General features: G+C 40.5%; 1 protein-coding gene across 4 annotated transcripts in view; it reads left to right on the top strand.

Moving 5' to 3' along the window:
* dennd2c.L (DENN/MADD domain containing 2C L homeolog) overlaps nt 1–12,560 on the top strand; it is a 39,935-nt gene extending 27,375 nt beyond the window's left edge. For 2 of the 4 annotated variants that reach the window (XM_018246353.2, XM_041581892.1), the window contains 14 exons: nt 1,407–1,503; nt 1,632–1,676; nt 3,408–3,595; nt 4,010–4,119; nt 4,396–4,465; nt 5,019–5,096; nt 5,245–5,391; nt 5,567–5,715; nt 6,747–6,924; nt 8,254–8,295; nt 9,336–9,438; nt 10,575–10,814; nt 11,754–11,840; nt 11,920–12,560. In XM_018246353.2, coding sequence (XP_018101842.1) covers nt 1,407–1,503; nt 1,632–1,676; nt 3,408–3,595; nt 4,010–4,119; nt 4,396–4,465; nt 5,019–5,096; nt 5,245–5,391; nt 5,567–5,715; nt 6,747–6,924; nt 8,254–8,295; nt 9,336–9,438; nt 10,575–10,814; nt 11,754–11,840; nt 11,920–11,951 — 1,566 coding nt within the window. In that variant the 3' untranslated portion in view covers nt 11,952–12,560. The remainder of the gene's footprint in view (nt 1–1,406; nt 1,504–1,631; nt 1,677–3,407; nt 3,596–4,009; nt 4,120–4,395; nt 4,466–5,018; nt 5,097–5,244; nt 5,392–5,566; nt 5,716–6,746; nt 6,925–8,253; nt 8,296–9,335; nt 9,439–10,574; nt 10,815–11,753; nt 11,841–11,919) is intronic. The other 2 variants (XM_018246354.2, XM_041581893.1) reach the window with 2 other exon arrangements.
* The last annotated feature ends 13,415 nt before the right edge of the window (nt 12,561–25,975 follow it).

Raw genomic sequence — 25,975 nt, forward strand, 5'->3', positions numbered from 1 at the left:
CCCACACCTGACCTTAACTACACCCGACCCTAATCTGTCGCACCTCCAAATTTATAGACCCGTGCCCCCCGCCCCACAATGACATCCATGGAAGGGGCTGGGCCATGCAGTTGTAAATCTATAAAAAAAACTCACTGGAGGAGGAAGCTTGCAAAGTAAGGTTGCAGGCGGGTAGGGCTGAAGGAAGAGCTCAACATGAACCCGTCCGCGACCCGCCAATTATATACGGAAGTCGACCAGAATCGAACGGACCAACGGGTATCGGGTCGGCCTGCGCATCACTACAGGGTTCCCTTAAAACTGAGTGCATTGTGCCTTGCGCCTTGCTCCTGATGTGCCATGAGAGCCAGAACAGACAGGTGGCCCTATAGTAGAGTACAAATAGGCACAATGACATTTTAAAGGAAAATTATACCCCCACAATTAATACTTTAGAAACAGATAGTTTATTTTAAATTAAGTGGTATACTGTATTAAACAATCTTACCAAACTGGAATATATATTTAAGTAAATATTGCCCTTTTACATCTCTTGCCTTGAACCACCATTTCACCTGACCAGAAATACTACAACTCTAACTGTAACTGGAAGAAGTGTGGAAGCAAAAGACCGAATTATGTCTGTTAATTGGCTCATGAGACCTGACAAGTATAGTTTGTTTGGTTTGTTTATGTGCACCGTGAATCCTACGATCCCGGGGGGGTCCCTTATTTTTTATAATTGCAATTTTCTTTTTATGATTACCCAGTGGCACATACTACTAAAAAAGTATATTATTATGAAAATGGTTTATTTACATGAAGCAGGGTTTTACATATGAGCTGTTTTATGCAATATATGTTTATAGAGACCTACATTTTTACGGGGGGTATAGTTTTCCTTTAAGAAGTGCAATTATGCATCTATTATTGCACCTAGCTCTGTGCTTTTATATAATAAATTAGCCCTGGTAAGATTTGCAAAGTGTGACAATAATCATGACTCACGTATGACCTCTTCTGGTATCTGCAATTTATTGCACTTGTGTTAAGTAACTTGTAATGTGCATGCAGAAATCAGTAACATCAAAAAATTAAAGTGTTAATTAATTAAAATATAATGTACTGTTCCCCTGCACTGGTAATACTGGTGTTTTTGCATTAGAAACACTACTATAGTTTATATAAATGTGCTGCTGTGTAGCCATATGGGCAGCCATTCAAAGTTTACGCTACATAGCAGATAACAGATGAACTCTGTAGAATCCATTGTATCATCTACTAAGCAACCTGTCTTTCTAACGCAAACACATAAATTTACCAATGCAGGGCAACAGTACATTATACTTTAATAACTTGAAAATACTTTTCTGTTACTTTTCTGTTACTGTTCTTTTAATGTAATAGTAAATTTGCTTGTTATGCAGCTTGTTATGAAAATACAAGACATTTTTGATGCAAAGCGAGGAAAGAAGAAAGTTAAAGTACAGACATTTACGGGACAGGATTCCTCTCCGTCTAAAGGTACGCATTATAATTTAGTTTTAAATAAAAACTATAACTGGTATTCAGAATCACTGCAGCCAATACTTACCATGCGAAGATGCATTTATTAAAATAGTCCATTTATAATTTTACATTTTCTTGCTCAGGTGAAGCCAGTGAAACTGAAAGTGACACAGACGATCGACAAAAAAGTAAGCAAATGCAACGGAATCATATGTTAAAATATCTGGGAAGGGATGTGAATATCAAATATAAGGATTAAAAGATTAAAAACATCCAAAATGAGGTGAACCAAGTGCTTTATATATCATGAAGGAGCAATACTCAGGTCCTTGCAGACTACTAAATGCCAAAAAATATGTGGGTCGAGAAGCTTTCAATCTATGAATTACTAAATCATTTATTATAGCTTGTGGAACTAATACATGGTAAGTATAACCAGTCAAACTTTGAGCCTTTTGTTACATTACCCTTTTAGTGTTTTTGTAAAAAACAACCGCCCTCTTTAAATATGAATCTCTGAAGATCCTTCTGAAGTGCTGCAGCTGAATAACTACTACCCTTGCTTTCAATATAAAAGACAGATAATGATTTTAACGAATCCTGCTTACCTGGTTGTACTGGATGGACAGACTCAATTTTAATTGATGTGGAACTAGAGCAAGTGTTCAGCTGAAGTTTGGGCAGTACAGCTTATATAGAAGACACCCATAAACATGTTTGACAACCCTTAAGAGAATAGATTCTTGTTTTGGTTAAGAATAATTAGCAACAACTATTTCTATAAACATAATTGTACAAATTCAAACACAGTAAGTCCCTAGCCCATAAAGCTTGCAGTTTCATTGCTAAAAGGGGAACTATCGCAAAAATGAAAATTTAATATATATATCACACTGAAATAAGAACCTTTCTAAATTCAACCAATTAAATATTCTGTGTTGTTTCTGAAATAATCAAGTTTATGTTCACTAACCCTCTCTCAGCATCTGTTTCTCTTCATTCTGTCTTCATGCAGCAGTTGGGTGTCAGATAGTCATTGACAGTAAGATCCAAAATATCTTATAGGGGGGGCTTCCTTTCCTAGCAGATGTATTAGAGCTCACTCAAATAACTGATTCAAGTACAAACAAAATCTAATAAAATAACTGCCTTTTGCACAAATCCTGCATGCAGAGAGGCATGATGTCTGGTTATTTTAATAGAGTAAGCACTAATATATCTTCTAAGCAAAAGGGGCCCGCCTATAAGATATATTGGATCTAACTGTCAATGATTATCTGACACACAACTCGTGCATGAAGAGAGAATGAAGAGAAACAGATGCTGAGAGAGGGATAGTAAAGATAAATGTAATTATTTCCGAAATGGTACAGAATCTTTAATTGATTATATATAGAAAACTTCTTATTTCAGTATGATGAAGCTTATATTAAATTTTCATTTTCGCGATAGTTCCCTTATAATGGATAAAGAGCTTAGATAGAAAGTAGCTTACGCAAGGCCACAATGAGTTGACATAGGAGTCAATGTCATTACTAGACAGGAGACACAAGTCTTATTTAGTAAGAGCCAGACATATCATCTTCCACTGTTTCCACCTCCTAGTGGCTTTTCCCACACCTTCAAGTGAAGTGATTGAGATTAGGTTGGTATAGATGTACAAGGCAGCACTGACACTTGCTATTTGTTCTCTATGATGTGGAATAAAACTGCATGCATATTTCTGCTTTAAAATCCATAGATGCCACCTTAAAGCATTACGGCTTGCTTCCAAAATAATAAAGAAGTAAAAAACAAAATTGCTTAAAATACTTTTACAAATGAGTGATAAAATATTTTGCCCTAAAGATGGAAGATTTGTGAATATTATAAGTTTCTGAATGAGTTTTATAAATTATCTTAACTTATCTTTTCTTTAGAGCACTGTAAGCGGTTGCTTCAGGTGCCAAACTCGTTGAAACGGAACCCACATTATCAGACACTGGAGAGAGATCTCATCGAGCTTCAGGAACAGCAGCTTTTCGAGCTCTTTGTGGTTGTATCTTTACAGAAAGATCCATCAGGAGATGGATACATTCCGGCCGTGATACAACAGTACCCCCCTAAGGTTTGTCATAAGATCAATTCCACTTAGATGTGTTTCCTTCTTCTTCTTCAGACTAAACAAAACTCTGTGTGAAGCAGAAGCAGCAATTAGCATAAGGCTATATTTATTTTGTCCAACACTACTTCAAAGAAGCTTAATTTTGTGGATATTGAGTTATTTAACTTTGTATTCAGCAGCTTTCCAGTTTGCATTTTCAGCAATCCAGTTGCTAAGTTCCAAATTACCCTAGGAAGTATGCATTGATTTGACTGGAATATGAATAGGAGAGGCCTGAATAGAAAAATGAGTAATAAAAAAGTAGCAATAACAATAAATATGTAGCCTAACACGGCATTGTATTCTTCTATATACTGAAATAAAGTAAACAAAAAAATCATCATTGTTTCCTCTTTTAACTTATGATCCTCTTAACAGAATGAGTGGCCGTTAAAACAGTCAAGAGACATGGAAGACCGGCTTAAACTTATCCCCCAGTTTTGCTTTCCTGATTCAAAAGACTGGACTACAACATCGGAATTAAAAAGGTAAATACACATCTGAATTAAAGTCCATTGTCTTAGGGTGAAGAGAAAATTCCCTAGATATAGTATTCGAGTTTGCAAGGGTATGCATTCAGAGTTCTTTTTGGAGAACTATGCTCATGAAGTGCTATTCTCACAATCATAATCCACAATGGTATAACTTTAGCACAAGTACCATTTCAAGGTCTTCAGAAATGTTTTTAACCCACCCACCAATTAAGGTAGAACTAGTGAACGATGGTTCTATTCACATTATCAACAGAATGCTTTCTCTTTCAGTGAAACATTTTCCTTTGTTCTCACTGGAGAAGATGGGAGCAGGTGGTTTGGCTACTGCAAAAAGCTTCTGGTGAGTTTATGTAATTGTAATTATCTAGTAATCATTTTTCCTTGGTACCCTGACATTTGCTCACAAATCAAAGGTGTCTCTCATCACACAATGTTTTATAAGCTTTGTGAAATGAAGTGATTTATTAGCTTTGAGAAGGGAAGAACCTCTTATATATAGTTCCACACAGTCAGACACAAGAGTGACACTTAGCTTGTTATTGTTCATTCACATTTCAAGTTGTTCTCTCCTCATAATTTAATTCTGTATGACTAGAAGTAATTAAAAAAGCTGAAGCGGGGGACTACCTTACAGTCCTGCTAAATGGTAGTTAAAACCACTAAATATGGCCCTGCATCTATGAATATGTTATCCTATTCAGCCATTCATGTAAACTAGGTCCAATAAAGCACTGACTGCAATACTGTATTTTGCATAGAATAACACATTTTTACTTTTTCTATATCTGATAAGATGCTTTAACCACCCAGCAATATATCTCAATGATATAATCAGGAGTTTTCATATGCGTACATATGTAGTTTTATTCCCTTTTATTTATTTTTTATTCCAGCCACAAGGGAGGGGGAAACGATTGCCTGAAGTATACTGCATGGTCAGTCGATTAGGCTGCTTCAACCTCTTTTCTAAGGTAAGTACCAGCCACTGTGTCACTAATACTATTATATGTGGGTTAATGGTGCTGACAATAAAGGATTGTTTCTGTACATCATGTTGCAATAGTCCATGTGTTGTCAGTATCTGCACACAGTTCCAGTTTTGATTTGGTTTCTTTGTAGATACTTGATGAAGTGGAAAAAAGAAGGAAAATGTCAGAGAAGAAAGATCTTGTGTCAATGTTCATGCGTAGTGTCATGGAAGCACCCTTCCCTGCACCTGGACGCACTATAACTGTGAAAAGCTCCCTGCCTGGATCAGGAGATGGGGTAATTAGACATGCAGAAAATAAACTACCCTGAGTTTTCCCACCCAGAAAAATAAAACTTATTCATACTTAGTTCTTACATTTTTGTGATTATGATAATGACTGGATTTTTTGTGGCAAGATTTAGGAGAAAAGTGAAACTTCATAATAACAACACCCTATAAATCTCCCTTCAGGTAATAGAGCTGTGCAGACCCATGGATTCCAGACTTGAACATGTAGATTTTGATTGCTTATTCAAGTGCCTGAGTGTTTCTCTTCTCATCAAAGTGTTTGCTTCACTTCTGCTTGAAAGACGGGTCATCTTTGTCGCTGATAATCTCAGGTGAGAAAAGCATCATATGTTATTTTTGATGCACTAGTACTTCAATAGAGAGACTCAGCATTACCCAAGTATTTTCTAACCATGATAGAAAATGCCTGGGTAATGCTAGCTTGTAAATATATAGTGCCAAAGATATTTGCTTCCCCCAGCAGATATTATAATGCACATTATCTGAGACACTGAAATAAATGTTGCAAAATGTGCAGGTTCTCTTGTAACCCACAGCAACCAATTTTTGCTTTCAATATTTTATAATCAATTTATAATTTAAATTTATAATCAATATTTGCTTTCAAAACAGGTAATGATCCTTGCTGGTTGTTGTATTACTAGACTTTGTAACAGTTATTACAATATCCTTTATAGCTTATTTAACCTATCTATATATATTTCATTCAAATTAATGAATGTATTGATATTAACATTCTTTTAATTTGAAAATGTTACTTTACAAATGCTTATTTCTTTATAATGTGACAGTTTGCAGGAAGTGCAGTGATTTTCCTGGAATATCCACACCCATCTGACCTCTCTTGGGTGTTCTGATTCTCTGTAATACTAAGAAACAATAGTGGGTGGTGTCCTTACTCATCCCCTTCTACATGGAATTGAGTCAGTAACTTGGGGCTTGCCTACTAAGGAATGCAAAGGCCAAGAGCTATGACTTAAGGCTGCTGTAAGGGAAATGGTACCCTGTTTATAAACAGGTTTTATTGTTAGTTGAATGTAGTAACGTTTGGCTTTCTGTGTCAGGGCAAAATAAAATATAACCCAAACACTCCACTGAAACAGTGGCCTAAGTTGGCACATTGTTACAGAATGCTTGCATGGAGTAGTAGAAGTATAACTACTAAACTAACATATTTCTGGTTTGGAAGAACTTTAGTTCTTCTTCTTATTATTAATAAATGTATACAGAGTATGAATTATTTCATTATCCAAAACTGGTCAATGTACTTTCCTTTTAAAGAATAATGCTTATGATGCAGGGAAAATTCTTAACTGGTTTTTTTTTTGTCCTTTTACTCTAGCACTTTGTCTAAATGTGCCCATGCTGTGCTGGCTACACTCTATCCATTCACATGGCAGCACACGTATATCCCTGTTCTTCCGGCTTCAATGATTGATATTGTCTGCTCTCCTACTCCTTTTCTGATTGGTATTCTGTCTTGTTCCTTACCACTGCTCAATGACCTTCCCATTGAAGAGGTGAGTGCCTAGCTGTTCTCATAACAATTTTTAGTATAGAAACCACTTTTGGTGATTGCTCACTGGGCAAGATTTATTTTGAAGTCTTTGCTAGCTGGATTAAAATTTCCATTTCAGACAGCAGGCAGTAGGACCGTGATAAAATAATTTCTTACTTTCCTGTGATCCTAAGACTTGCAGACTTGCCTGGATTACAATACAGCAGAACAGCAAAATGAAGAATAAGACTCACCTCAAACTTACTGGGTAGTGTTCACATGGTAGAATAATTAAAGGGCCACAGTTTCATTATTATGGAAATTATCTGCACTGCCAATACACAGTAGTAGCTGCAAATACTGCTGTAACCAGTATGTTCTAGAAAGCATGCTATACGTATATAATGCACACAGTGGCTTCTCACTTCCAACAACATTATGGTAGTCAGTAATTATATATATATAAATCATGATACAGGTATGGGATCCGGTATCCGGAAACCCGTTATCCAGAAAGTTCTGAATTACGGAAAGACCGTCTCCCATAGACTCCATTATATAGTGAATAAAGTACCCCCTCTTGTAAAATATAAGGATATTATAAGTTACCGAGGAGTTTCATGACCATATAAAAACACGAGGCCGAAGGCCGAGTGTTTTTATACAGGTCATGGAACTCCGAGGTAACTTATAATATCCTCATATTTTACAACTGGGGGTACTTTATTAATTATAATACACAAATTTAAGTGAGTCATGTGACAGAAATTACATCACTACTCACCGTTTATAACTGATGACATCACTACTCACCGTTTATAAGGATATAATTTACAAGATATTCATGGCTTTTGTGTATTATAATCAAATAATCCAAATTTTTAAAAATGAATTCTTTTTTCTCTGTTATAATAAAACAGTACATTGTACTTGATCCAAACTAAGATATAATTAATCCTAATTGGAAGCAGAACCAGCCTATTGGGTTTATTTAATGTTTACATGATTTTCTAGTAATCTTAAAGTGTGAAGATCCAAATTACAGTAAGACCCGTTATCCGGAAAGCCCCAGGTCCCGAGCATTCTGGATAATAGGTCCCATACCTGTACTCATTATTTTCTAATGATAGATGAAGAGTCAAGGAGAGAGACAGAGGCAGGCCACCACATGGAACATTTAACCAAATGAAAGAATACACTGATAACACTTGTGTTACACTGGTGCTAACTGTAGTAATAAAAGTGCACCATCTTTTGTACCAATGAAAAGCACTGTATACTGATTTAATTGTGATTTACGATTGTACGGTGATGTTACATATTGCCCTAATGTTTTTTTTTTCTCATCTAGGTACTGATAGTTGATCTCTGTGGAAACAAGTTCCTGCAAGCGGTAAGACTGTTTCCAAATTCTATAGTTGTCTATAGAGTTGTTACTATCTTTGTCTTCAGTGCCATAAAAAATTAATTGGGCCATACCACTTCCATGTGCCTGTTCATCTCGCATTTGATTGTTGGATTAAACCTATTTCTGCTGCTATTTTGAACAATTTGTATATGTGACATATAAAGACAGTTGCAGATTTGTTGCCATGACAAACCTCCAGTTGGTTTAAAAATTGATTATATTGGCAATAAAAATCCAAGCTAGTCTACACTGGATAATTATGGCAAAAGACTATTGCACTGATTTTCCTAGTGTTTGTGACAGGGTTATAGGGTACAGCTTCGGTGATACTTGCCTCCCAATGTGGATTCTTTTCTAAGCCTAGCAATTATTCTCATATAGGTCAGCTTCTTTTGGGTTGGTTCAAGTGGCAAAATCAGTTTCCACTTAACAGCCCTGTCTAGTCCCCATGGCTTTTAGCCAGATATTGGGAGGTTCACATTGTAATTCTGGCTTTATTCCAGTTTCCTCCACCCTGTGGTGTTGCACAAGGTAAAAAAAAAACACATTATCTGTTTCTTGGGCATGTCCTTTTTGTCCTTAACTCAAATGTTTAAAATCTGGTTAAAAGGTGCCACTGATATATTGAAATAAATTATTTTAATATAGGTCAACCCAACAATTCTTTCGCTATGGCCATACTTGCTCATACTTGCGCCATATTATAACCAGATGCCAGGCATGCATTTTTGCATCTATTTGCAGCTGATGATTTATTTCTCTCATATTTCAATGCCAACTTTTCTTTAGCTACAGTTCTTAATGGCATGGTAAACTGAGCTTTTGTTCCTGTAGGTGTTTCCATATTTGCCCTCTCTAAATCCTCTAAATATGGCAGCCAAAAGATCTGGCAACCAGATTTTTGCTCATTATTTTTTTAACAAGAACTGCACCTGTGTGGTAACATTATGTATTTGATATGAATTTCTTACTGTACCGGTACATTTATTGCCCATTACAATGGTATGTTGTGCTTTTTCCTGCAGTTATCCGATGAAGATGACATATTGCCTCACAAGCTTCAGGCTGCCTTAGTCCAAATATTGGAGCAGAGAGATCACATCATGTTTCAGGAGCAGCTTTCTGAAGGTTAGCCAGGAATATTCTTTCACTAGACATTAAGCCCATTAAATTAACGGCGCTAGAACATATGTAGTCAAACATTCGCCAGAGACGGTCCGTGGGGCACATGCGCAGTAGCGCAATCCCACGGACACAGGTACTGGACGCAGAGACACTTCAACTTTATTATATAGGATTGAAGCAGAGGAATAATTATTACCCATGCCTCTTGCCAAATTGATAAAAATACTCCCCACATGTTATGATAATAATACCAAACGGAACAGATCTCCCCTGCTTTCATTTATATTTTTTCTTTTCATAAATCTAACAAAATGACACTTCCATATTGCTTTCATTTTCTTAAGATATTCTTTGATACAGCATCTTGGCAGTTATCAACATACTGTACTATTGTTTTGAAATCTGTGGAGGATTCATGTATTCATATATACTTTTTAAAAGTTTAAAAAAATCTTAATCTTAATTTTTAAAGTTAAAATAAAACAGGCTTGTTTTAAAATTGATCTAATAAAAATGACGATTTTTAAACTATTAAAAAAGTTCCCAGTGTGTACCTGTTTACCCCGGACATTTATGACTACAGCTCTATACGGGTAGCACCTGGGTCATTTGAAACCTAAAGGAGTGCAGAAAACATTTTGTTTATATATATATATATATATATATATATATATATATATATATATATATATATATATATATATATATATATATATATATATATACATACATACAGGTATGAGTCCTGTTATCCAGAATGCTCCGGACCTGGGGTTCTCTGGTTAACAGATCTTTCCATAATTTGGATCTCCATACCTTAAGTCTACTAGAAAATCACTAAATAAACCCAACAGGCTGGTTTTGCCTACAATAAGGATTAATTATATCTTAGTTTGGATCAAGTACAAGTAATGTTTTATTACTACAGAGAAAAAGGAAATAATTTTTAAAAACCTGGATTATTTGAATAAAATAGCGTCTATAGGAGACAGCCCTTGCGGTAATTCATAGCTTTCTGGATAACAGGTTTCCAGAAAACAGATCCCATACCTGTATATACAGCAAGTGAATATTCTCAGCATGAAAAAAGTCAATGTTGTCCAGTTATCAGCTCTGTAAGCATTTTTTTTTTCCCATAGAAGAAGTGACACTGAACTCCCTAGTATCAGAAGCCTTTGTCTGGTTCTTTGTGGAAATTGTGGGACATTACTCCCTGCACATGTATGTGAATGAGAAAGGCGAGCGTGTATTCCAGAGAGAGCCATTCCGTAAATCCCACACTTCCAGAAGCACACGGCAGTTCCTTGACATCTTCATGGAAACCCAAATGTTTGCCGGATTCACTCAAGATCGGGAGCTCAGGAAGAGTGGGGTCAAAGGTAAAGCACAAATGATTGTTGCTGCAGTTCACTACATATAGATTAATCTGAAAGCAATTGGATTGTAGCATTTGGATTCAAATAAGATATTATGCGTTAATAGTATATAATAGTATATATATATAACAAACAAAGGAAAGTTGTGCTCACCACTAATTTTTAAATCATTAGGCGGGGTTGCAATGAGGCTGTGACCACAAAATACATATAGACAAATACAAGAGTCCTCTGCACTCAACCCATTATCGATATATATTTAAGACATTGAGACATATTGTGCATACTGCTACTGAAAAATGCCTTACCCTTTAAACAAAACAGGGATTGTTTGTCCAAATATTGCAATATATTTATGCTGGCCAACTACGTCAAAGTCATCCCATATCTGGCCAGTCCTATGCTCAATTTTCAGAATCCAACTTCCTGCTTTTCAGCTCTATAAAGTTAGCAACTTTAAGGGGGCCACATGGGACATAACTGTTCCGTGAGTTTTGAATTGATCCTCAGCATTCAGCTCAGATTCAAAAGCACCAGTTATGACCCATGTGCCTCCCCCCTCCTCAAGTCACTGATTGGTTACTGCCTGGTTACAAATCAGGGGAAACCAAGAGAGCTGCAAAGCAGGAAGTAGTGTTCTGGCTATTATGTTAGACATCCAGTAACTCCAGCCTTTATACATTACATTTTTGGCTAACTAACTATATTAGAAATATTTTTTTATTTTGCACAGCCTCTCTATTTATCCAGTTTTTATTTTTACACTGAACAATTCCTTTAAGATCCTAAACGCAGATGAAAGCACTTGCTTAGGTGTTTATGTACCAGGATCATATACTAAACAAGGAAGTTGAACAGGACCTTGAGAGCAGATAGCTGAAATAACCTTGCCTTGATATAGCGCTTTCTGACTTCCTGCATGTTCCTCTCCTTTATACACAGGTTTGTTTGAAGTGCGTGCTCATGAATATCTGAAAACTCTCCCTGAGACAGAACCCAGTGGAGTGAACAAATTTTTAAGGGGACTGGGTAAGTGAGAATATAGAATTACATTGAGCAAACATGTCCATCAAAACAAACATTTAGGATTGTTGTTGTTCCTCAACAGGAAGTAAGATAAAGTTTCTCCAGAAGAAGTGATCTAATGAGTGAAAGGTTGGCTCTTCCATGGAAGATAATACAACGTACTTGTTCGTAATGAGATTTCATTACTGGCTGTGCTCTCCCCACTCAGTGTAGATCCTCCTGAAGGTCTGAAGGATGATTTGGAAACGTAGTAAAGGAGACCGCTCCATCTTGAAATTTCCTCTGCTGAAATGAAGGAACTTTTACTTTATGAGGAGGCAGATAGTTGTTTTTCTCAGTTCAGTAAATGAGGGGATTTTCTGTTCAGAAGACAACTGAAGTCAAAATGGAAACTAGCAACACTCCAGCACTACACATCTTCCCAAGTAGCTGGTTCGTTTATCATCAGTGATTCCAGGATGAAGAATCACCTGCTTTATATGGTAATAAAGATGGAGACTGCAGTGTTTGACAGACAATATGCAATTGTAGTTTCTAGCACAGTAAATAAAATGCTAAGATAGACAAGAGGATGGATAAGGTGAGACTCAAAGCTCTGGATGTTCTCTGGATCAAATTCATCATTAAACCATGTTGGGTAGTGGCTTATGGCATCACATTGTACTTTTTGCACAATAACAATATACGTTATAAATAAACTTTAACTGAAGTGTTTACAATAAAGCACCTACTCTTTGCAAAAATAATTTATATCAAAGTATAACAGGCTTCTCTAATCATTGATTTACATTACAGTCGGCAAATTATAAATCTGTGGGGTTGTTGAAACAGTTTGGCGATTCTCTTTGGGGAGCAAAGGGAAGGACTGGTCATTTACACATATTCTATCATGTGGATACTTAAATTCTCTGTCACATATCTTATACCCGAATACAGTTACTTGCTTGAATATTACATTGTGGGCTGTAAAGCTACAACAGATAGATAAACTGGATTGTGGTTAACAAGGGGGCTCACTGTATTTTCACTGTGAAGTTTCCAAAGAAGTTGGTTAAGTTTTACTTACAGATTACTGTTAAACCTTCAGCAAATACAATAATCATGAAGGAAATCAGTTTTAATGATATGAGATATATATTATGGTGGGTGATCTGTATTTAAGAAACTCAGACAAGGCCTATAATGTTACAATAACAATTATAAGACAATTCAATGTTAACTAACACAACTAAAATCCATAGGGGCAGATACCCTAAAGGGCGAAGCAGCTAATGCTAGCGTCAATTCGCTAGCATTACCGCGGCAGGGACTTCGCCAATTCCCTAATGAGCGCAGTTGTCACTTCGCTATCGAGGGAGATAGATGCTAGCGTTGCTACGCCTTCTAACGCCAGCTGAATATTCGCTCTGGCAAATGGACATAACTCCTAGAATTCACTAAGATGCGGATTTTATTGAACGTTACCTCATTCGCCAGATCTGCCTTCGCCAGCTCAGACCAGGCGAAGTGCAATGGAGTGCATAGGTCTTCCTCAATTTTTAGTGCAAAAATTTTCTAAGTCACAAAAAACGATGGCGTCTTTTCCTTTTTTCAGAGTGATAGCCTGCAAAGGTCCGTAAAAAAGGTTCACCTCTCCATTTTCTAACATATGGAACATTAACTATACAGTGGGCTCATGTGTAGGGCATTATAACAACTCTATTTTCTTTATTAAAGTTCCCTGGACATGTGTAATGTAATGTATTTGCTGCAACATATACGGCCATGTAACTTTATCATTTCCCGCCGTATGCAAATTACCCAACGATCGTGCATCTTCAATTTGATTGCCAAGGTAACGCTAGCGACAATTCGCCAGTGTTTGCCACCCTGGATGCAACTTCGCACTTAAGTAAATTAGCGTTGTCCTAGCGAATTAATGCCCGGTGAAGTGTTACAATGGCTGCGAGTCTGTTGCTGGCAAATTTTCAGCGGTTAGGGAATTGGCCCCATATTGTTGGTAAGAATATAGGACCGGGCAAAGGATTAGGCATATTTCTCCCCTTATATGGAAAACACCATGTCACATATATATATATATATATATATATATATATATATATATATTTATATATATATTTCCCTTAGATTGAAGCCTCAGTGATGCAGGGATCCCAATGTATTTTTTTCTAGTCCTGGCTAAAAAAAATCTGTATTCGACCTTATTTAAAAGAAGAGATTTTAATATAATTGGTGTCTCCCAGACTGTTGAAACTGTAAGATCCTTAAATACAGCCCTTGAAACAGTTTATAGCAGAGATAGGTTTCCATAAAACATGATGAAATGTAGAAATTGTCTGCATGCCTCTATACCTGAAACTGCATTATAGGCCTTTAAGATTTCTTGTATATCTATAGGAAGAGAAAATATCTGTATTTCTCGCTGTGTAATAGCAATTCCACTAGTGGAGTTGGAATATCATTGCATTGTATTAAAACAATATTATATATATATATATACATAATATAGGATGGACACATCAAGAAACCCCCATGACTGCAGAATGAAACATTCCGATCTCCTTTGTACTGAGCTTGCACTTGCGTGTACATGGACAGGGGCACACATGTCTTAAAGCTATGTATACAAATTAACTCATATTGAGTTTGTATGAGTATATAGATTTATTTTATACAATATAAATAATAAATAATGCTGCTTTACTGTGTGGAAACCATTCTAAAGTTTTCACTGTCAGAAATAAAGTAAAACTGAAAACAACCTTGATCTTGTTTGTTTCATTTCAGTAGTAACAAGAGAGCCGCATCCAGAAGCAATATATAACGCGGCATTATGGGTAAAACTGTCACATGTCACTAGAGGTTTCATGTTGGTGGAGGTTCCGCCATTGGAAGGGAGTGTAGATGGTTTAATGTTCCCCAATGGGGCTAACAGAGAGACGAGGCACTTGATTGAGAGAAGCAACAGCGTGGGGACGACTAGAGTCCGGACAGGCAGACAGCCTGGTTTTCGGAAGGGGCGACCCTAAATGGCACCTGCCTTCTTGTTGTGAATTGTGAAGTCCAAGACTGAAGGACATAATATTTAAACAATTTGAATAATGTAATAAAAGCGTATTTGCTCAATTAACATGAAATAAAAGGATTTGGAAATATTTCTTAGACATGTACCCTTACACAGGCTCTTACACATGAACATTTGCTCATTCATTTCCCTTTGGTGGATTATTTTACTTCTTCTAGCAAAAAGAGAATGAGTTAACAGTCTTCACGTGAGCTTAAAGGATCCATCGCAGGGGTTGAGCAAAATGCTTGTGTGTAAACAGCCCTAAATCAAACATGTCACCATTTAAATAGCCTGGCATGCCATGTTAAATCAAAACTGTGTAATTCATTTTGACATAAGTGTAGCAGCATGTAAAGTTTACTTATACCGTCAACCTTTTTTTCAAGCAAGAATTTCTACTCCACCTGGACAGAGAGTGATTTTCTGAGACAACTTGCAATTTTTCATTATTTAAGGTTTTTGAGTTATTTAGCTTTTTATTCAGCAACTCTTCCTTTTGAATTTTAAGCAATCTGGTTGCTAGGGTACAGATTCCCCTAGCAACCATGCACTGATTTAAATCAGAGACTGGAATATGAATAGGAGAGGGGCTGAATAGAAAGATGAGGAATACCAAGTAGCAATAACAATACATTTGCTTTTTAGAAGGGGTCAGCGACGCCCATTTGAAATCTGGAAAGAGTCCGAAGAAAAAGGCAAATAACGATAAAAATATAATAAATAAATAATGAAAACGAATCCAAAAGCTGCTTAGAATTGGCCATTCTATAACATACTAAAAGTTTACATTAAGGTGAACCTCTCCTTTAATTGCTTCCATGAACATGATGCAGGCAATCAATTCACACGTAAGCACAATGGGGCTGTAGAAATATGCCGTGTGTTTTACCCTGTTTTTTTGGCATATACAGATGCTTAGTTCAAAAGTGATATCGGAGAAACTGCAGTGGAACACATATGGAGCACCTCCTGATATGCCTATCACCATTTCCCCCACAGTTCTGTATAGGTTGGTCCCTGGGCATTCAGTAGATAATGATAAAGGACCTCACTGCCAAGGGTAGGCTGCAAACAAAATAAGCATCTCATTGAGGAGACTGAAGCAAGACCCTTTAATCAGATGATTTCACCTCCAACCATACATTGTTCCTTGCACAAAGTAGTCCACTTTTCTCTTTCTTGCTATCAACCTTTATTTTTTCTGGATAGACTTGCTGCTACATCAGGGTTACCCAAATTGTTTTACCTGTGAAGCACATTTAGGGTAGGACTACATGGACGTTCCGACGTGTTGCAACTAAACGCCGGTGTCAGATCGCATGCGACGGAAATAAGGTAAGCAATGGAAATGTCGGATGAAGTCGCATTGTTGATCTAACGCGACACGACTGTCGGATGCAGACGCAACGTGCAGCGTCTGCATTGGACAGTCGTGTCGCGTCGGATCAATGCTGCAACACCATGCGACAATGCATTCACTTACCTTTTTTCCGTCGCATGCGATTTGACGCTGGCGTTTTGTTGCAGCACGTCAGATTGCGACAAAAACGTCCATGTAGTCCGACCCTTAGATGTAAAAAGCCTTGGGGAGCAACACAAGCCTTAAAATGTTCCTGAGTGGGACAAATAAGAGCTGTCCATTTAGTAGCCCCTATGTGGACTGGTGGCCTACAGGAGACTCTGTTTGGCAATACACCTGGTTTTTATGCAACCAAAACTTGTTTACAAGCCAGAAATTCAAAAGCCATTTCTACAGTGCTTTTACTGGCATATCTGCTTGTTTTTTTATTGCTCATGGGTGGGGGTGTGACTAAATGGCGAATATGGTCAAATGTTGCTGTCCTCTGACTGGGGATGACTTTGACATAGTTGGCCAGCTTGTATATATTGCAATATATGGAAAAACAATCCCTGTTTTGTTTAAAGGGGAAGGCATTTTTTAGTAGCTTAATTCTCAAAAAGTTTCAATGTCCTTAATATATTGATAATGGGTTGCAGAGAATCACTTTGTCTTTATTTTGTGGTCACAGCCTCAATGCACCCTTGCCTAAGGGCTCTTACAGACGAGCGTTTTTACCTGCGATTCCCTGTGTTCCGGTTTCATGCGTTCAGCCGCAGGGGAGTGCAGGAGTAGACACACTGAATTCTTTTCAATGTGGCTATACTCACACAGACGCATGTAAGCTCCGAACGCAGGTAAAATGCAACATGCTGCATCCCAACCTGCGTTCGGTGCTTACATGCGTCTGTGTGAGTATAGCCACATTGAAAAGAATTTAGTGCGTCTACTCCTGCGATCCCCTGCAGCTGAAACTGGAACGCAGAGGAGCGCAGGTAAAAACGCTCGTCTGTAAAAGCCCTAATAGTTAGTGGTGAGCACAACCTTCCCTTTTTGCTAAATTTGTGTGTTTGAGTGTGTGTGTTTGAGTGTGTGAAGGACCAACACTCTCTTGCATTAGATTTAAAACAGAAGATTTCTTTATTTCACATACCACTTGTGTCCAACATTTTGGTACACATTGGTACCTTTACCAAAAATAACAAATAATCACTTGAAAATCTGGTGTCAAAATGAGATCAAACAACCAATTAATTCATGCCTCAAAAGAGTTGATTTCAATGTGCAACTTATCAAACATATTAAACTGCATTTAACTAATCTGCCCACTAGGTGTAGCTCACATACAGTACCTATCAAAAAGTGACTATTTATTCTAGCCTGTTGCTAAATCAAATATGTCCTAATAGCCGGGCATTTTTCCATATTAATATAACCCATTTTCTATATAATAAACTTTCAGCATTAAATGTTATTAACAGGGGCGTAACTATAGAGGAAGCAGACCCTGCGGTTGCAGGGGGGCCCAGGAGTGTAGGGGGCCCAGTGAGACCCTAATTAATTAGCAATTTTAATATATCTTGGTAAAATAGGCCAACTTATAAATATTTTGGGGCCCTAAATCGAATTTGCTATGGGGCCCAGTAACAACTAGTTACGCCACTGGTTATTAATTAACACGACACTGCATTACAGTCACCAAGTGTAAAATGTTACAATGTATCAAAAATTAAGTAGCATGTGATACTCATGAGAAATGTATAAAAATGATAAAGTGTCCTTTAATTAGAGGGTTAAAAGTTCCATTCTAAAAAATAAAAGTCCCACGAAAAAGGTAATGGGACTTGAATTTAAATAGCTATTGTATGTGTAAAGATATAAGGAGAATCATAGGCCTGGGTAATAGTCAGAATGGGGTGTGCTTATACTTTCAAGGGGCTTTATATAAAGTACAACACAAGTTGTAAAACTAAGGAAAATGGTACATTGTATTTGATCCCAACTAAGATATAAGTATTCCTTATTGGTAGGAAAACAGTCCTATTGGGTTTATTTAATGTCTATATTATTTTTTTTAGTAGACAGAGATCCAAACTACAGAAAGACATTATATTTTAAAAAAAAACCCAGGTTCTGAGCATTGTGGTCCCATATCTGTACAGGGGTCTAATGTATAGATGTCCCCTCTCCCCAGACCCACTTCTACCTTTAAAGTTCTTTGCCTGCTGCAAACTAGTAGCAGTGGGCAGGGGCAAGCAGGCTCTGGAGAAGAGGGTGGGTGATTGTTTGCTGTCTGGGATCTGTGCATGCTGGACCCCTTTAAAATTTGTTTGGGGGGGCGATGCTGTCAAAATATGTCACTGCTGCTCTGAGACATTAAAGAAATTGTTCAGTATAAAAATAAAAACTGGGTAAATAGATAGGCTGTGCAAAATAAAAAATGTTTCTAATATAGTTAGTCAAAATGTAATGTATAAGGGCTGGAGTGACTGGATGTGTAACATAATAGCCAGAACTTCCTGCTTTGCAGCTCTCTTTGTTTCTACTGATTGGTTACCAGGCATTAATCAATCAGAGACTTGAGGGGGGCACATGGGTCATAACTGTTGCTTTTGAATCTGAGCTGAATGCTGAGGATCAATTGCAAACTCACTGAACAGTTATGTCCCATGTGGCCCCCCTTCAAGTCACTAACTCAGAGTTAGAGAGCTGAAAAGCAGGAAGTTGTGTTCTGTTCTGTGACACATCCAGGCACTTTATACATTACATTTTTGGCTAACAAACTATATTAGAAACATGTTTTATTTTGCACACACTATCTATTTACCCAGTTTTTATTTTGACACTGAACTGTTCCTTTAAAATGTCTTGAGTGATGAAATACCACATGCTGTACAGTCATTCTCCCTTGGAAATGTCTGGCATTTTTTTTTGCAGACTGTAGAACTGTAAGAAACAGAAGCTATTTACAATGTATTATACAGGTATGAGATCCGTTATCTGGAAACCCGTTATCAAAATTATGGAAAAGCCTGTTGGTTTTATGTTTACATGATTTTCTAGTAGACGTTAGGTACTAAGATCCAAATTACAGAAAGATCTGTTATCCGGAAAACCCCAGGTCCCGAGTATTCTCGATAACAGGTTCCATACCTGTACTATTCATCACTTATTTTCACTTACAATAAACTCAGTGAAATGGTAGTTCTATTCGAAGTGGACTCGTAAGCCCAGCCTAATTTTGGCAAATGATTAACTAGGGATGCACCGACTACACTACTTGGGATTTGGCCGAATCCCTGAATCCTTTGTGAAAGATTCAGCCGAATACCGAACCGAATCCGGGAAAGGAAAAAGTGGAAAAATAATGTTTTACTTCCTTGTTTTGAGACAGAAAGTCACATGATTTCCCTTCCCACACCTAATTTACATATGCAAATTAGGATTCGGTTCGGCCACAAACAAGGATTCGGCGGAATCCGAATCCTGCTGACAAAGTCCGAATCCTGGCCGAATCCCAAACTGAATCCTGGATTCGGTGCATTCCTATGATTAACTCACTGTAAGAATTAAATTAGACTCTTTTAAGTTTAAAAGCTTTAAATTTCAACACATATTTATAGTTCCAGTGTTGGTTTTCCAGTTTTCTGATTCCGACCACTAGCATCTCTTCAACACCGGGACCGATCACTTTCGAAACAGGCATTTGGTTAGAGGAGTGCAGGTTCCTAGTTAGGAAATGGAAATGAATTGTGTAATGTGTATCCCAGCAAACGTTGCAGACAGATAGAACAACGCCTGCTGTGTAGTTTCTTGTCAGGAGGTACAGACAAGGTTTGTCTATGACTGACCTGTAGGTCTTAGTCCATAATACACTGTCTGTTACAGAGTCATCTCCATTTATGTTTGTGGATTTATTTGGTAAATTCTGACCTGTGTCACATATACATAATCTTAGGTCAACATCGGAGCTGGCACATTTCCTATAAACACTGTATGGAGTCATCCTGCTGTATCCCAGGAAAAGCATACCTTCCATTTGATTAGCCACACTGTAGAAAATAGTTACTGTGAACATTTCCTCTTTATTTCCGCTCATACCTGTGTGTTTCACATAGAGGTCCAGCAGGATTATGGAATTGTCTAGATCTTCCTGGGTATTTTTGACATTATCAAATCTGGTGGCAATTAATTTAAGGCACCGCCTTTGACCTGTCTGATGCTCAGCAATATGTCTGTTCATAGAGCCAAGAGCAAATTCTGCAAACAAAGCATAATATGAATTGTTCCTTTCCGTTGTATAAGAAGCTTGGCAAATGCACAGATTTGGGTGCAACCTTGGTATGTCTTTACATGTTCTGTATGGAGAAACAGGGCTTAAAAGTCCATCTTTGTTTATGCGGGATTTTGTCAATTTCTCATTCACTTGTTCCTCTTGAAGAAGCCCCTTTAAAGTATAGTGCACATCAATGAGGCTGACAAGTCGTTTTTGGTTCATATGCAGTGACTTCATTCTTTTACGGCCGATGAATTTAGAAGCTTGATCTGGTATTATTAAAAAAAGAAAAGGATGATAGATTTCCACCTGTGATTCTGGGGAAGACGAAACAAAGTTGCCGTAATTATTACCGTGATCTGAGAGGATAAATGATATGGTGTCCGACTGGCTTGCTAAAAAAGAGACATGTCTGGATAAGGTCTCGTCCAGTTGCTTTACCCTGATGCCCGTGTCCTCGTGACCTGTATCCAACATGATAAATGTAAATGTTGGCTTCTGTAAACTTGAGAAGCGACCTAAGAAGTACTCGATGTATTGTAAAAAGTAGTTGTGCTGGTGAATGCCGTTATAGCAGATAGATCCTGGGCCATGAAAAACATCAGTTACTTTGTTCTCCTGAACAATCAAACAGCTACTATAAGAGACATCCAGCCGATCTACTCCAGTCTTCAGAATTGCTTTGTTGAATAGCTTAACTCTTTCTTTGAAAGGGGCAGTCAAATTCATGGCCCTTTGTTCCTTCACTAGACCCCATTCCCCCATCCAGCACATATCTTCCATATACAGTATCTCATATCCATGGGCTTTAAATGACCCTAAAGTTTCACTGAGATTGATGGGATGAGGAGGCAAGCCCCAAGCATCAAATACGGGAGACTCCATTTCATCACCTCCAAAAAGTGCTTGCAAGGACTCAAATGTCCTGCCTTTGATTGCTTGTACAAGCTCAAAGTCAAATATACGTCCATGTTGTAAAGAATGCTTATTAAGCTCTTTAAATGTATGTATAGTCTTTGGCAAAGTCCTGTAAAAATGATGTCTAGAAACAGAGTCCAGTAACAAAATGTTAATGTTAACCAATGACTTCTGACTTTGCCCTAAATGCTTGTTGTGGACTTTAAGAACAGGAGGCAAAATAAGAAGCTGTGAAAGCATTTGTTCAGATTTATTCAAACACTGAATTACGCAATAACCATTATTGGGGTAATGGTTCCGGAAGTCCTGAAGAAGTTCATGATTGATAAAAGATGCCAGTTCTTCAGTTGAGTTCATCTTGTATTTAATATAATTACCTACTTCTACGTGGTACAGTGCAATACTGATTGATGTGTTGCAAATATCAGAATAGCAAACCACCTGAGGATTCTTTGGGTTGAAACTCTAAAAAAAAAAAACAAGACAAAAATTGATTAAAACCAATATTTCAACAAATAACAAAAACTAGCCTTGAAATATAATGGAGCATAGAAGGACAAAATTTCAGTTTAGTTGTAATGCAAAAGGCATGTACCTTTCTTTCTTGAAGTACTGCATTTATTTATTTTTAAAACTGAGCACTGCATAATGCAGCTATTGATTGGTTCAAACATTGATTGGTTCAATGGGCATGCTGAAAGGAGTGCAGAGGCCTACCGCTAGTTACACTATGCAGGACACAATATGTGCAATAAAAAAATGCAGATTGCTGCCTTTTTTGCAATTTGCTGACTGCATCCTACATTGTCAATGATCCCTTACATTTTCCAGAAGTTCTCTATCTGAAGCCCCAACTGTCAGTTTGGTCAAAACAGAGCCCCTCTCTCTTCTGTCCCCCATCAGAAGGACCCTTTCAAATCTTTAAAAGACCAACCCCACCCACACATCAGTAATTGAATTTTGTCACTGGAAACAAAGTTTTTATTTTTAATCTTGTGAAATCATTAGGCCTGCCCAGAAGGCATACTAGGGACAGGAGGATTGGACCTTTTTTGCAAGCTCTCTGCATATCTTCCACTATATCACAATTATGTAAGATTAACTATAAAGCCTAAAAAACAATGTAGAAATGCATTGTGTCAGGTATTGCTGGGATTCGAGCCGGGGACCTTTGGGTTTCTGGCTCGATGCCTTGACCATTTGGCCAGGTGAGCAGCCTGTAGGGTTGCTCACTATGTGTAACCTGGCCTCTGCAGTCCCAGCCCAGCTGCCGCCTGATTGGCCTCTCCAGCCCCAGCTCAGCTGCAGCCTGTTTGGCATCTACAGCCCCAACCCAGCTGCTGCCTATCTTAATCAGCCCTATTTAAGGGCAGCACTCAGACCACTCCTTGCCAGAGCATTGTATGGTGTTCCTAGTACTGCGGCAGCGCCCCTAACTAGGTAGTTCTAGCTCTTTTCCCTTGTTATTCCGCCTTGCCTTGTCTTGTCCGCCTGTCCTTGTCTTGCTTTACCTTATCTTGTACCTTCCCAGCCTTGACCTTGATCCGACCCTACCTTGTACCCCTCCTCTTGCTATCTTGCTCCAGTCCTCCTCTTGCTATCTTGCTCCAGTCCTCCTCTTGCTATCTTGCTCCAGTCCTCCTCTTGCTATCTTGCTCCAGTCCTCCTCTTGCTATATCCTGCTCCAGTCCTCTCTTGCTATATCCTGCTCCAGTCCTCTCTTGCTATATCCTGCTCCAGTCCTCTCTTGCTATATCCTGCTCCAGTCCTCTCTTGCTCTGCTCTCTTTCTATTCTGCTCCAGTCTCCCTCTGCACTCTATCCCAGGTTTGATCTTATCTACGCCCGCACCGTCCTGTCCCATCCAAGCTGTCCCGGTTCCATTCCTGCCCCGTCCAGTCTGTTCCTGTTGAGTCGTCGCCCTCTTCTTCCTGCCTAGTCTACTCCTGATCTTCGCCCTCTCCGTCCTGTTCTGCACCTGATCCAGACTGACTCTTCGCCCTCATCAACCTGTTCCTGCTTTCCCTTCAAGTGTTCCCTAGGCACATACAGCTCCTGCCTCAAGGACTCGCGCCTTTCCCTTCAGTCTCTACAGCGCCCCTACCTAATCCTTGACAGAATGCTCTGGCCAAAAGAGTCTGCAAGGGCTGTTCCTGTGCCTTCTGACCGGATTCCCAAAAAGACTGAATATTCTATTTTGACCCGCAGATACTGTGATGGCTCCCCAAGTAAAATTCCTATCTTTCTAGAGGAAGTCCTGCTCCTTTCTGAGAAAAAACACTTTCTAAGTGCTCCTCCAGTCGAGCAAGTTTCGGAAATCATTTTCTTCCTGCTAGAAGGTGAAGCTCGTTCCTGGGCCGAGAAGTTACTGTGCAGTAAATCCCCTATAATCTACGATACTGCTCAGTTTCTGTTGGCATTCCTGGATAAATTTGCCTCAGTTCCAGGGCCGGCTATCCCTCCGCAGTCTGCTCCAGTTCCTGGGCCGGCCATCCCTCCGCAGTCTGCTCCAGTTCCCGGGCCGGCTATCCCTCCGCAGTCTGCTCCAGTTCCCGGGCCGGCCATCCCTCCGCAGTCTGCTCCAGTTCCCGGGCCGGCTATCCCTCCGCAGTCTGCTCCAGTTCCCGGGCCGGCTATCCCTCCGCAGTCTGCTCCAGTTCCCGGGCCGGCTATCCCTCCGCAGTCTGCTCCAGTTCCCGGGCCGGCTATCCCTCCGCAGTCTGCTCCAGTTCCCGGGCCGGCTATCCCTCCGCAGTCTGCTCCAGTTCCCGGGCCGGCTATCCCTCCGCAGTCTGCTCCAGTTCCCGGGCCGGCTATCCCTCCGCAGTCTGCTCCAGTTCCCGGGCTGGCTATCCCTCCGCAGTCTGCTCCAGTTCCCGGGCCGGCTATCCCTCTGCAGTCTGCTTCAGTGCCTGGGCCTGCTACCCCTCAGCAACTGCTTCCCCTGCAGCCTAAGCTGCCTACAGCTCCAGAGGGGGTTTCCCAGCAGCCTCGGCTGCCCACAGCTCCAGAGGGGCCTACCCAGCAGCATTGGCTGCCCACAGCTCCAGAGGGGCCTACCCAGCAGCATCGGCTGGCCACAGCTCCAGAGGGGCCTACCCAGCAGCATCGGCTGGCCACAGCTCCAGAGGGGCCTACCCAGCAGCATCGGCTGGCCACAGCTCCAGAGGGGCCTACCCAGCAGCATCGGCTGGCCACGGCTCCAGAGGGGCCTACCCAGCAGCATCGGCTGCCCACGGCTCCAGAGGGGCCTACCCAGCAGCATCGGCTGGCCACGGCTCCAGAGGGGCCTACCCAGCAGCATCGGCTGCCCACAGCTCCAGAGGGGCCTACCCAGCAGCATCGGCTGCCCACAGCTCCAGAGGGGCCTACCAGCAGCATCGGCTGGCCACGGCTCCAGAGGGGCCTACCCAGCAGCATCGGCTGGCCACGGCTCCAGAGGGGCCTACCCAGCAGCATCGGCTGGCCACGGCTCCAGAGGGGCCTACCCAGCAGCATCGGCTGGCCACGGCTCCAGAGGGGCCTACCCAGCAGCATCGGCTGGCCACGGCTCCAGAGGGGCCTACCCAGCAGCATCGGCTGCCTACAGTTCCAGTGGGGCCTTCCCTGCAACCGCCATTGCCTTCAGCTCCAGAGCCAGTTCCCCAGCAGCCTCCGCTGCCCATGGCTTCAGCTAGGTTTCCCCGGCGACTGGCTCCCCACTGGCTGCCTCCTGCACTTGTGCTGGCTCCCCAGCTGCTGCCTCCTGTACCCATGCCTTGTCCTGTGCTCCCAGAAGTGGGGCTTCTGCCTGATCCTGTGCCCCCAGAGGTGGGGCTTCTGCCTGATCCTGTGCCCCCAGAAGTGAGGCTTCTGCCTGATCCTGTGCCCCCAGAAGTGGGGCTTCTGCCTGATCCTGTGCCCCGAGGAGGGGGGCTTCTGCCTTGTCCTGTGCCCCCAGAAGTGGGGCTTCTGCCGTGTCCTGTGCCCCGAGGAGGGGGGCTTCTGCCTTGTCCCGTGCCCCGAGGAGGGGGGCTTCTGCCGTGTCTTAACACAGTGACTGTATCAACCCTTAAAATAACATTCAAAACCCAGGCACTCATGTGGAGGGCACCCGCCAGGGTGGCTCTGCCTAGTATCAGAGCACCCGCCAGGGTGGCTCTTCCGAGTCCCAGAGCACCCACCAGGGTGGCTCTACCAAGTATCAGAGCACCCGTGAGGGTGGCTCTTCCAGGTCCCAGAGCACCCGCCAGGGTGGCTCTACCAAGTATCAGAGCACCCGCCAGGGTGGCTCTTCTGAGTCCCAGAGCACCCGCCAGGGTGGCTCTACCGAGTTTCAGAGCACCCGCCAGGGTGGCTCTTCCGAGTCCCAGAGCACCCGCCAGGGTGTCTCTTCCAAGTCCCAGGGCACCCGCCAGGGTGGCTCTTCCGAGTCCCAGAGCACCCGCCAGGGTGGCTCTTCCGAGTCCCAGAGCACCCGCCAGGGTGGCTCTTCCAAGTCCCAGGGCACCCGCCAGGGTGGCTCTGCCGAGCATCAGGGCACCCGCCAGGGTGGCTCTG

Source organism: Xenopus laevis, chromosome 2L (assembly GCF_017654675.1).
Source record: "Xenopus laevis strain J_2021 chromosome 2L, Xenopus_laevis_v10.1, whole genome shotgun sequence".
NCBI lineage: Eukaryota > Metazoa > Chordata > Amphibia > Anura > Pipidae > Xenopus > Xenopus laevis.